The 12,916-nt window shown below is 40.8% G+C and overlaps 1 protein-coding gene across 1 annotated transcript; it reads left to right on the top strand.

Moving 5' to 3' along the window:
• The first annotated feature begins 393 nt into the window (after positions 1–393).
• On the top strand, positions 394–9,215 carry LOC119013387 (dual specificity protein phosphatase 3-like). Its single transcript, XM_037087862.1, has 3 exons — positions 394–753; positions 4,283–4,515; positions 6,662–9,215. The coding sequence occupies exons 1-3, from the start codon at positions 572–574 to the stop codon at positions 6,868–6,870; spliced, it is 624 nt and encodes a 207-aa protein (XP_036943757.1). The 5' UTR covers positions 394–571; the 3' UTR covers positions 6,871–9,215.
• The last annotated feature ends 3,701 nt before the right edge of the window (positions 9,216–12,916 follow it).

Genomic DNA, 12,916 nt, shown 5'->3' with positions numbered 1-12,916 from the left:
CTCTTTTAAACCTCTATTGTAGCTTACATTCCTATTTCTCATACTGATTAAATGTTTCTTGATGTCTTCCTACTTGTTTGAATGTATTTTAAATGCAGTTGTAATTGTTTTTTAATATAATGTTGTAAAGCACTCTGAGTGGCCTTGTGTCTGAATTTTGCGGAACAAATAAACCTGCCTTGTATAACATAACCTGTTTTATTATTATTATTATTATTATTATTATTATTATTATTATTCTTGTTGTTGTTGTTGTTGTTGTTGTTGTTGTATTTTATTTTATTTTATTTTATTTTTTGGTATCACCTTAATTAACTGGGGACCCCTTGTTTGGGAACCACCGACCCCGGGCCACCAAAAAGTCGATGCCGGCCCTGCACGTGTGTTTGGTCCCGACCACACCGGGCAGCTCGCAGGGCAGAGCCGCGCTGGAGGCGCACGGAGAGCGACGCACCGCGCACTGCACCGGCCCGGTAAACCGACACCTGCCCGCCACGTTCACCAGCTTCCTCCCCCACCACCACCACCCTCTGCGTGTGCCGGGTGGAGGCGCTGCCTCGGATCGTCGGGTATGAAGAATAAACACAGCCACCAACAGGTGAAGACGGCGGCGGCTCCGGGGCGGCTCGACATGTCGGGCTTCGAGGTGACTCTCCAGCAGCTGAACGACCTGCTGACGGACGACAGCGGCTTCTACAGCTGGCCCACCAAACACTTCCATGAGGTCTACCCGAGGATCTACGTGGGCAATGCGTGAGTCCCTGTTGTGATCATTTGGACAACTTCCACGTACAGATTATATGTGATTGTATATTGCATGACTGATTCAGGTCACACAGCATCAACAGTCCCAATCAGTCCTCATCGCTCCATTTATCCCAACGGGCTGCTCTTTAGCGATGTTAGGCTGTATTGATAGGTTCTATCATACCACAATTGCAGCAAAATTATGCGTCCGAATATTATAATCATTATTTTATACCGAGAAAAGGTTGAAAATAGAATGAGCTGCAGGAACGGATCGCCTCGGAAACCATCTGAAGCAGAGGCGTTGTGTCTGTCAGACGTGCTCCACAATAATCTGAAGGCATCCCAGTGAGGTCATGAGGTACCTATGGATGTAATATAATTAGTCAGTGTATTTGTAATGTTTTTTTTTTATTGAGGCTACATGTAGGAAATGTAAAGGTGTGCTCTGTCTGCTCAGAGAGCTGTGAGGGCTGCATCAGACAGGAGCTTGTTGAATTTTTAAAGAGGCGGAGGAGTGTTGGAACAAGGCAAAATGGAGCAGCGACCCAGAGCTGGCAGGATGGGAGGGTTTGAAAATAGCTTTCCCTGTTAATCCCCTGTTCAGTTCAGATGTTCAGATCGCTCTGAATCTCAGTCCCTCCATTCAACACTGTCGACCCTCTTTGTCTCCGCTGGGGTCGACTTGGAAGGAAATGGCCACACTCAGACCTGCATCCTAAACAATCTGTATAATGTAACACGAGAGCGTACATTACACCAACTACACATTTTTTTCCTGTGTAAAATTAATGTGATTCACATTTTCACTCAAGCCTTATGGTAATGATGAACAATTGGCACATTTTAGGTCAACTTTTCACAAGGTACAGACAGGGAACACGTTTGAAAGCCTGCACTAACAGCTGGAAATGTGGAGTCAAAAACAAGTTTAGGAGGAAGACTATATCAGGTTGCACTATGGAGAGTGTATGATTCAAGGTATTTGGACACTAAAGATTTTTCATTTTGACCATTTCTCTCTGCCTGTTTCATGCGATGGAGTGGGCCTACTGCCAACTACTCATCCTGTGGTGGAAGGGTCGTTCAACATTTCAGGAAATGGACTTATTGCATTACTAACAGTTACATTAAAGGGTCAACAACTCACATCTCTGTACAGGAAAAATTGGTGGTGAAGCAAGCTTATGCTAACACGCTGTTAACTGCATCTTTTGCACCAATTACCCTGAAAATATATGCTTAAATTTCTTAGAGGAAGCGGTGCAGATGGGTGGATTTTGTTGCCTTTGGACAGAGCTAATCTCCCTGTTTCTAGTCTTTACTCTAAGCTAAGCTAACTGGCTGTTGACTTTTGTTAAGCAGATACAGCAGTCGTATCAATCTTCTCATCAATTCTCATTCAAACAAGTTCAGTTCTATTGACATGGAGGTCACAAGAAGAACCATCAAAATAAGACACGTTACGCTCGACTCATAAGTGGAATGCAGAGTGCTGAATCCTTCTTGTAGTCAATTAGCGAAAAGAAAATTGGAGGACAGCACTCTTGTTAAAGTGTCTTAGTCCACACGGACATTTCGGGCAAAGATTAAATTGATTGTGGCAAATTCACAATCAATCTACATGGGGTTTGTTAATCAGAGGTTACCACAATCAACAGCTGCATCCCAATAGATGGGCTGCATACAGACTCATACAGACAAGGTGTAACAACAAAACAGCACAGGAAACAAACAAATGAAATATTTTTATTCAAGGGAGTCTATTTAATATGCTTCTCTCTGGAGAAGGATTCTGTACTTCTGTACCTCCTTGCTGCCTCAGTGCCCATATAATGTAGTAATGATTTAACATCAAAATGATGAATGGAACACTTAGGCTCACAGATTCTGCTCTTCAGCTCCCATTTTGTTTTGCCTACATAATACATATTAAATTGACGTTTTAACCACATATTTACTATAACATACAATTCCCCCTCTGACCTTAATGTCACCAGCTGACTTCAGATGGCTGAAATGATTCCCCTTAATTATGGACTAACAGTGTACACAGTCATGAAGCATAACAGTACGATTCCTCCAATCATTTGGACATCAGGCTGCACAATGACAGCAACATGAAAATCCAAAGCAGTCATTAGCAAATGTAATCATATTCACCTAACAACATGCATGTTGCTTGACCTTCTGGTGTTCCCATATGTAACTGCCAAAGATGGCGGATGTGCTTGCACTCAGCTTGGGCAGCTACCAAACATTACGTTAAATCTGGAGCCCCATTCATTTCTTTATTCCGCTCTATTGCACTATTCTCACCCTGGAAGCTCAACCCTGCCTAACCCGGCCCAGCTGACTTCCTGTATGGTGATGACTGAGGAGTATGAGTTCTGTGCCGAGCTCCTGGCAGTATGTAATTGCATCTTCTTATTTTATTTATGTATTTATGACTCAAATTCAGTGAAACAAGTCTTTTTGATTATTTCTCAGTACATCAGTTGACCACAGCTTTTGAATATATAGTGGTGTATGGTACAGTATGTCAAAAGCTGGGAATGGTTTAGTCCAGGCTTAAAATACGTGTTCTAAATTTGAAATAGTCCGGCCTTAATGTGTTTTCTTCCTGCACAGTGAGTCATGGCCGTGTATCTCAGGAGCGCAAACCTCTGCTGTGCCTCCTTTATTGTGCCAGCACTCCTAAAGGAGTCGCAATGGACAGAGCAGAGACACACTGGAGCAAAAGTGCTAACAAATATAGGATCCAACACGCAAATGCATCAACACAGCTCTGTGAAGTCGAGTGAAGAGAGAACACGCGCCCACGCTTCGCTCTGTCTCAGTGGGTGTTTTCTGTTTTGATGTTTCCTGCCTGGTTCCTCTGTGGAATCTGAAAGCTTGGCAGACTGGTTTTTTTTTTCTTTTTTTTTTTTCCTTTTTTGCAAAGGCATGACGTTGCCTTCAGTATCAACGCAAGAGTGCATCGAGTCTATTTTTAGCTCTCTACATCTAAAAGGCAGGAGGTGCCAAGTGGTACAGCGTTCCCAGAGGGTCGGCAAGAAGCAGCAGCAGAGAGAATGAAAAATGAACTCTGTCATTCCATGGCAGACTAAAACAGCGTCTTACAGCAGGGGGAAAGAAGGGATTACAGGGAAATCAAAATAACAGGAGAATAAAAATAAATGTGCAAATTACTTTTTTCAAAGGTTGTTTTTTATTTCATAAATACATTCATTGTATGTATTGTTTGCTCACTCGCTACAGCAGTTCACCAACTACCAGGTTTTAGCGGGTCAACTTTGGGTTTGTGAGGTTCCTAATCAGCAACAAGCACAGCTTCTAACATGCAGAATAAGGAGCCAAACCGCTTTGTTGCCGCTATATAGTTCATAGAACAGAATTTAGTGCCACGTAAATGGACTGATCTAAAAACCCAAAAGCAGGAATGATCCATTATATTTTGATGTCCACACCCTCAGAAATGGAAGTATGTGAGAAATAACAGTGTGCATTTGTTCTGCTTAACAATCTGATGCAGGTTTGTGGCGATGAACGTCATGCGTCTCAAGCGTCAGGGCATCACCCACATCCTGAACGCTGCAGAGGGGAACTCCTTCATGCACGTCAACACCAACACTGAGTTCTATGCCGGCACGGGCATCATTTACCATGGCATACCAGCCAGTGACACAGACCACTTCGACATCAGTGTTTACTTTGAGGAGGCTGCAGACTTCATCGAGAAGGCGCTGGCATACAAAAATGGAAAAGGTCAGAAGATACGAGACCTGAGATTAACTGAAACTGACATCCATTTTGTGTGTGTGTGTGTGTGTGTGTGTGTGTGTATGTGACTTAAATTTATGAAGTAACATTTAAAAACTAGACATATATGTATATATATATATATATATATATATATATATATATATATATATATATATATATATATATATATATATATATATGTGTGTATATGTATATGTGTGTATATATATATATATATATATATATATATATATATATATATATATATATATATATATATATATATAGAGAGAGAGAGAGAGAGAGAGAGAGAGAGAGAGAGAGAGAGACTCTCTCTTTTGGCCCAGCTGATCTCGGTTGCCACGGTGATCGTGCCGACCCCCCATCCCCCCGTAACGGACTGGGACAGCTGATTTCTCAGCCCTTTCAGCCTCACACGCAGGATGTCAAACTGGTGCTATATCTTCAAAACCATACATGATAGCACCAAACTTTTTTCACGATCAAGCCAGAAATGCCTTTAGGAACTCACTCATCAAGTTTCGTGGTCCTCGTGTCAGAAATGTGGTAACGGGAGCGAGTTGAAAAAGGGTGCAGTTTCGAAAATCCTCTTCCCGATTAACATTGGAGTAAATGGAGCCAGTGAGAGCTACTCTGGTCGGTCAGAGGCAGATAATTCAAAAACCGTAAATCCGACCGAAAAAGCAGACACATTGTGAGAGAGAAGACAAGTGTGGCTACAACTCTGGAAAACATCACTGTTTTTGAGCGTAATTTGTGGCCGGGATCATCACGGAAAGAGGAAATTTCTGAGCTAATTTTTGAGTCTCTCTCACTCTGTCAGTTGGTCTCCTGCACTCTGCTGCACGAACATTCCACCATACACACTCATTGAAAACCCTGAATTTTCCCGAAATCACTCATTATAGTTAAAGGGTCAGAGTTTGAAAACTATACCTCGTAAGAAAAAAGTTCAAATACAACTTAAATAGACGAGACTTGTGCCTACTTTTTAAAGTTTGAATGGTGTTTCTAGGCGAACATATGCCAGAGCAGGAGATGTTTGAAAAATGTTGCAGATTTGCGACTTTTTTTGACCTCATCCCATTCATTTCTTATGGGAAAGGTTTGGCAGTTTTTCGCGTCTTATGACGCGAAAAATTGACATTCTGAAAATCTGAATGAGAGCATACCGAGTCAGATTGAGACGCACGTTTTGATATATTTTTTGTTTGTGTGCGACAAACCGTGCGAGACGAGTTAACTGCCAAAAAATCACGGGAGGAAGAATAATAAGAAGAAGAGGCGCGAGGAATAATAATAGTGGGCTGGCGAGCACAGCCCACTAAAAATTGCAAAGAAGAAACACCTACACTTTTGAGTGTGCTACTGTTAGACATTGTCCACCAATGAGGACTGAGGTGAGAGAGCTCAATAATTATCTTGGAAACAAAAAATACAAAAAGGAATTGGGACCCATTATTCATGGTCTTGCGTTTAGAATCATTGTATTTACAGTCTTGATGGGGGCTGCAATTGATTTTCAATATTAAAGCTGCACTCCTGAACAAATTTGGTTCCCAGCTGCAATAAGAGGCACTTTTTAGTATAGAAGCTTCATTAATCCGGATAATGTGAGACTAAAACGGAGCTGAAAGGAAACAGAATATTAGTGTTAAAATGTTTTAGGTGAACAGACCCTTAAATCTAAATGAACACTAATGTTGCTCCGTGTTTGTTGGATGTAAATAGCCCTTGATTGAAAGGATGAAACATTGTCAAAGTTGTGCTTTTAACTTTGGGATATCTGACATAGGATAATTGTGAAAAGATGCAGATAAACCTGATGTAACCTGAGTATCTGGTTACTGATAAACTGAAGACAGATGTAGTTCGTGAACTACCAAATTTCCATGTGCTAAATGCTTCAGTTGAATGTGTTGAGTGAATATTGGAAACCATCAATTGAAATAAGGACTGGTTTGCTAACATGTTAGCAATTATCACCTTTACAAAGAGATACAAGTGTTTTTAGCTTCTTCTACAGTCACTAAAGTGGCACATGTTTTTAGCTTTAAGCTGAAATGTATCACCTCAGATAGTACTGTTTTGAATTTGGTCAAACTTAAACTCCTCTCTTGTCCTGCAGGTAAAGTGTACGTTCACTGTAGGGAAGGCTACAGCCGCTCGCCAACCTTAGTCATAGCCTACCTGATGCTGCGCCAGAACATGAACGTCCACAGCGCTCTGGCCACGGTGCGTCAGAAGAGAGAGATCGGACCCAACGACGGCTTCCTCCGCCAGCTCTGTCGGCTAAACCAGAGGCTGGATGCCGAGGGGAAGTTCTGGAACAAATGAGGCAGACGAGAGAAGGAAGGAATACAGTCTGTAAGGCAGAAACACAAGTATGCTCAAGTGCACATCACCTTCTTTCACTTGTTCTACAGCTTTAACGAGCCGCAGATCTGTGAGATGTGAGGATAGCGGGTAAGGAAAGACGTTTTCCCCTAGACGAGGGCTGAAAGCACTGAGAGTATGTACAGTACAGCTTACAGACAAACGTTTGACATGTACAGTCTCTTATTGTGCCCAAACCAACACCAGTGATACCGTGTGCTGATTGTACAATGTGATGTGTAAATCCAGGTTCACTGCATTCACTGTGCTTGCCAGTGTATATTCTGAGTACTAGATTTATCTTGGTTCACGTGACAAAAGGCCAACCACTAAGCATACTTTACATGTCCCGCGCAGTTTGGTGTGTGCTTTTTTTTTTGCTGCTCATTACTCCAGAGAAGAACATCAAGGTATAAAGGGAATGTTAATGTGCATTCAAATGCACAAAATGGATGGTGTAACAGATTCTGTCAGTGCTTTTTCTCATCCAGCCGTCTTTGATCTCGCTCCCACTTTGTCGCCGTTGCGTCCTGCGTGCCTGCCTCGCACATGCAAACACTGCCAACTGTCTCCGTCCCTGCAGCTCCCCGAGGGGAATTCAAGCGGACACTGTGACTTTTCGTATTTGATCGTAGTTGCAGGGGTACAATACAGCTATTTTTGTCTAATATTCTTAGTGAACCACACAACCTTCGACTTATCTTGTACTCACTTCCAGAAGCCTGCCTCAGGAGTACGTCTCAGTCAGAAGTCTGTTGTGCTGTTATGGTGCTTTATAGCTGCTTTATTGACACTATTTCGTACTCCAAGAAAATTCAGCTTTTGATAGTTAAATTATGCCGATCTGACATTAATGGAACAGCAAAGGACCCAAGGAATGGTTTCAACCCACTTGCCAGAATAAATGTGGCCAGTGTACATTTCTGCAGACCACAGATACAAATTTAACTTGAAGTTTCTTTACTTTTTGCTTATTTAGGTTAAATCTTCACTTTCATGTTGTGATATGTGATAACCGTTTGGTTAGGGTTTTCTTGCCAAAAACACAGCTGGAGCGTATCCCGCGGACGGGTTAAAACAATACTCAGTGGTTTCACGCTTACAAATGATGGAACTTCATATGCATGAAATGTTAATGTAATGTGACATTTATTGTAAAATTGTCAATATGGTATGACGTGTGCAAATTTGAAGGTACCCATGGTTTACAGAAATGTCAACTGCCAACAATGAATCCCGCAGACTGGGCTGATGGTTTAGCATTTCGGGAAATATACTGTCACCTTCCTGATGAATGTTTTAATGATACTATCATGTCTGTGTGCTAAATATGAACACCCTTAGCCAGTTATCTTAGCTTCGCACGGATACTGATAACAAGCTATCCTGGCTCTCTCCACAGCTAACAAAACCAAATTGACTGCAAAACCAAAAATCTGCAGGATTGTCTGTTCTGTTTTCTTCCAAGAACATGTCATTTCACCATGCATAAGTGTAAACAAACAAGATATTACATGTGAATTAGTGAGCTTTACAGGTGATGGCTACCTGGTCAGCTGTTTTCTTAATATTTCTTTATGCTATGCTAAGCTAACCAGCTACTGGCAGTTGGTTCATCTTTACTCCACAGACATGGGAGTGGTATCAAATTCCCCATCTAACTCTCAGCAAGACAGTAGATATGTGTATTTCCCAAAACGCCAAACTGCTCCCTCATTGTCGGCTATGGGATGTTGTGTCTCGCGTTCTTACATCAGACAGTTCATTCTAGACACAAGCCCCGTTGGGTTGCTGAGGGTGTATGTCCTGTAGCTTTATGCCAAAGGGTCCAGTGAGTTGAAACCAAGCCACTTAATTCCCAGATTGTAACTTAAACACTGCCAGAATATGATATATGTTTGACAGTAGCTTAAACATTATTGGATAACTTCTCAGATAACACCTTTTTGCACATTAGCGTGTGTTTATGCAGTTTTATATTGTACAGCGGCATGCTTTCATACGTGTGGGCCAAAGTGTTGTTTATACTCCCTTGTTAGCACAGCCGTGTATATGTGTGTATTTATGGAGGAACTTAGTGCATCACTGAGTGTGCGTTATTCATCGCAGTGTGCATTATCAAGCCTGTAACCTGTGAGTCATCATGTGCATTACTGAGTAGGATGTGATGTAATTGGTCAAGTCGGTAGGCTTCCATCGAGTCTCACAGATTCTGACACCGCTTACATGAAGTGCACTTTATCTAATGACACTTGTGATTGTTGTTGCTCTCTTTTCTTATGTACAGTAATAAACAGAAGACAGCACCTGTGTGTTTTCTTTAAGAGTACCTTCATGACAAACTGTTGATCACTGAGGTAACAGCACATTCAGCATGTATTATCTTTCAAGGACCGTAAGTGGATTGTTGACTGATACCACTGTCTTATTATCCTGTCTGATATGATTTCACAAAATTCACAAAACAGAAATTTTACCTCCGTAATTCTGAAGATGTGACACTGCAGGATTAGAACGGCTCTACATTTTTCGGGCTGAGTTAAGTGTAACAGACGGCTAGAATTAGAAGAATTAGAAGTATTTATCTTACGTTTATGCATCTTTATATATAAAATGTATTCTTTTTGCTTCACATTGAGCATTTGTTTGTCATTGATTACAATACACTTCAATTACAACGAAATGAATATATAAAAAAAGATTTTCATGTATTACTACACTGTGATACTGATAAAAATGGAAGTAACTCACCCACATGAAATCATGAATTCATCTTGAATTAAAAGCTGACATGGCAATACGCAGTCCAGCTAGTTGTGACATTCTCTCATGCTGAGCCTGTTGCCTCTGAAACACAGTACTTGAGTAAATGTACTTAGTTACATTCCATCACTTCCTATAAAGAAGTGTACAGTCTAGCACTCACTGCATCTTGGCCTAGCGATGATGGACTGCTGGTTAGTAGTCAGTGCATCCTGTAGAGGGAGCAGTAGGACTGCTGTTGCAGCACTAGTGAACATGGTCACCAGCTCATACTGCAACACTTCAGCATCACATTATTGTTTAACTATGGAAAACTCCAACAACTGTAACAGCTACAGCTCTGAAAAACTGATCAACACTAAGAATAAACATAGTTTTTTTTTTATATAGTGAGGCAACTTTGCTAGAGTAGTTTATATGTTAGACAACTGAAAATATACATTTGTTGGAAGAAAAAAAAAACAGTCTGCACAAATAGGATTCAAAGGAGCAGTTCAACCAACCAAACTGTCAGTTTATGTGAAGAGTTGTGTGATTGTGTCATTCTAACTCCCTGAGGATATTATCAGGATTATCTTAACTTGGCATGACGACTACACATGTATGATACAAAACCTGCATTACAACCTAGCGCGTGGATTAAGAAAGATGTGGCCATTTACTAGCAGTGTTGGGTAAGTTGCTCTCAAAATGTAATTAATCACATGTTAACTTCATTTCAAAAATACATATTGTGTTACAATATTACTGTCTGTGTAGGATAATATATGACTTTTTACTTACTACTTTTTTGAAACCAACAGACCTGTAACTTCTATAATGTATTCTATAATGACTTGACAAGACAATAAAATCTCTTTCTCTGCCCTTTTTATTTTAGACCACAGAAAGAGGAACAACTGGCCGTGTGTGACTCAAGACTGTTTAGTGCACTAGTAGGATTAGGCTTCATCATTAGGCTAATGTCAGTCACACACAGGCCAAACACTTCTAGGCTCGACTGTATTAAACACACAGAGACTATATTAACACGGCCATGTTCTGCTAAAACAGCTATGATTAGAAGAGATTTCTCTTGCTTTTTTTTTCTTTTTTTGTTGGTTTGAAGTTAGCAGGGCCCTTTTGGAAGAACTCTGTCATGCAACATTCAGCATTTCACAACATCAGAAGCAAAAATGTGACGACAGCTGTGAGAATGTCTGCTTCTGCTGCCAGATGTCAATCAAACCAAACCACTCACACACATAGACATAGTCCTAGTAGTCACACACACACACACACACACACACACATACACACATTCCTGATAAAGTTGAGTGTAAAAAGGAAACGGATGAGGATTTTGATTCATGTTCCTTCTTTAGCCATGAATATTTATTTAGCAGAATGTTGGATTTTAAACCATGTTTTAAGGGATTTTCATTTCGAGACATAAAAAGTGTTGCAATTGAAGTATTTTTTAATAAAAATGTCAATATATCACTGCATCAATACATGGAATGTTGATGATATATTTACATGTGAAATATTTCAACTCGGGACGTAGACCTGAGTTACATTAAAATATGAATAGTAATGTGATTATACATGGCTAATCATAACCCTCACGGTGTTTTTCTTCCTGCCATCACGTCTGTTACAAACATTAAATCCTATCAAACCCTGTTCATCATGTTCACCTTCTCCTCCATTTTGTTTCCTTATGGTTATACACTAGTTTTCTAAAGATTGTTTCCATGACATTCATCGTGACAATCATACTTCAGATGATTTTAAGATTGCCTTATAATAATAATGATAATGAGCATTGTGTGTGCTAAAACCATACAACCGCTATTGCAAGGAAGTTTTGTTCAAATGTTCAAAATGTTCAGTTTTATCTCTTTGAATACTGTCGACATTCTCACCATGTAAGCGGTTCACCATCACACACACACACACACACACACACACACACACGCGCACACACACGAGCACACATACATCCTTCACAAGTACTCTTCCACCCCCGTTGCTTCCTTCTGCTTCCTTCTAAATCCCTATCATCCTGCCAGTGGCCTTTTAATGGGCACCTCCTTCTCTCCTACAAAGCATCTATGTGTGTGCATGTGGTGTGTGTGCGTGTGTGTGTGTTATTGCATTCCACAGGCTTTGTAGGTTGTGTTCCATGGTGGGGCCTCTCTCCCTCCCTATAGTCTTCACTTCTATTTGTCTTTGTCTGTCTCTTCTGCCCTCTCATCTGTTTTCACACATGCTTATTCACTTGTTCTCCTCTCTCTCTCTCTCTCTCTCTCTCTCTGTCTCTTTCTCTCTTCATCTCTCTGTCTCTCTCTCTCTCTCTCTCTCTCTGTCTCTTTCTCTCTTCATCTCTCTGTCTCTCTCTGTCTCTCTCTCTCTCTCTCTCTCTCTCTCTCTTCATCTCACTCTCTCTCTTTCTCTCTTCTGTCCTGGTCTGACACATGGAGTTGACACAAGGACATGTCTTTTCGGAGAGGATGGTAACTCTCTTACATAACACCAGTCTGCATGAATGAATCCACGGGGGTGGGGCAGCCATGTGTTTTTAAGTTTGTGTGTGTGTGTGTGTGTGTGTGTGTTTATGTTTGGAGGAGTCAGGTGGATGTGTGTAGTCGAGTGTGACTGCACCATGTAGATCCTCGGTATTTAAAACAATTTATTTCTCGCTGCTTGATCCATTTTCATCCTCTTAGACCTAACCGACCTCAAAGTCGTGCTGTGCAGCCAGACGTCGCTCAAACTGACAGAAATGAATTTCAAATTCTAGTGAAGATTTTCAAACATTTCAAACATGCCAGCCCGATTTTTTGCTTTTATTCTATTTCATTCAAATTAGCATAAAACAGATCCAGGATATTTCCATTTGATGCAGTCGTACAGCCATAAAAACATGGTGTGTTGGGTTTTTCCCCACAGAGCAAATAGGAAATGGATGCATTTATCTGATGTACTTTACATTCTTGCTTTCAGTTACACATAATTCAACACTGATGGTAGTGAGCTACCACGCTACAGCTGTGGAGTTCAGCGTGCATCTATGACATTCCTTCAATAAAAAGTCGGAACAAGTTGGTGCAGAAAACGTCTGAGCTGCACAGTGAAGATGTTAACATGCTAAAATGTGACAATACTCTTTGCTACTTTAGCCGGTAAGAACACTATGACTATCCGATTTTTCAGAAATGTTGATTTTTGAGTCTCATTCCTTATTCTTCTTATAATGATG

Source organism: Acanthopagrus latus, chromosome 23, assembly GCF_904848185.1.
Source record: "Acanthopagrus latus isolate v.2019 chromosome 23, fAcaLat1.1, whole genome shotgun sequence".
In the NCBI taxonomy this organism is placed as follows: Eukaryota; Metazoa; Chordata; class Actinopteri; order Spariformes; family Sparidae; genus Acanthopagrus; species Acanthopagrus latus.
The sequence above is the reverse complement of the archived record's forward strand: the minus strand, read 5'-3'. Positions and strand labels throughout refer to the sequence as shown.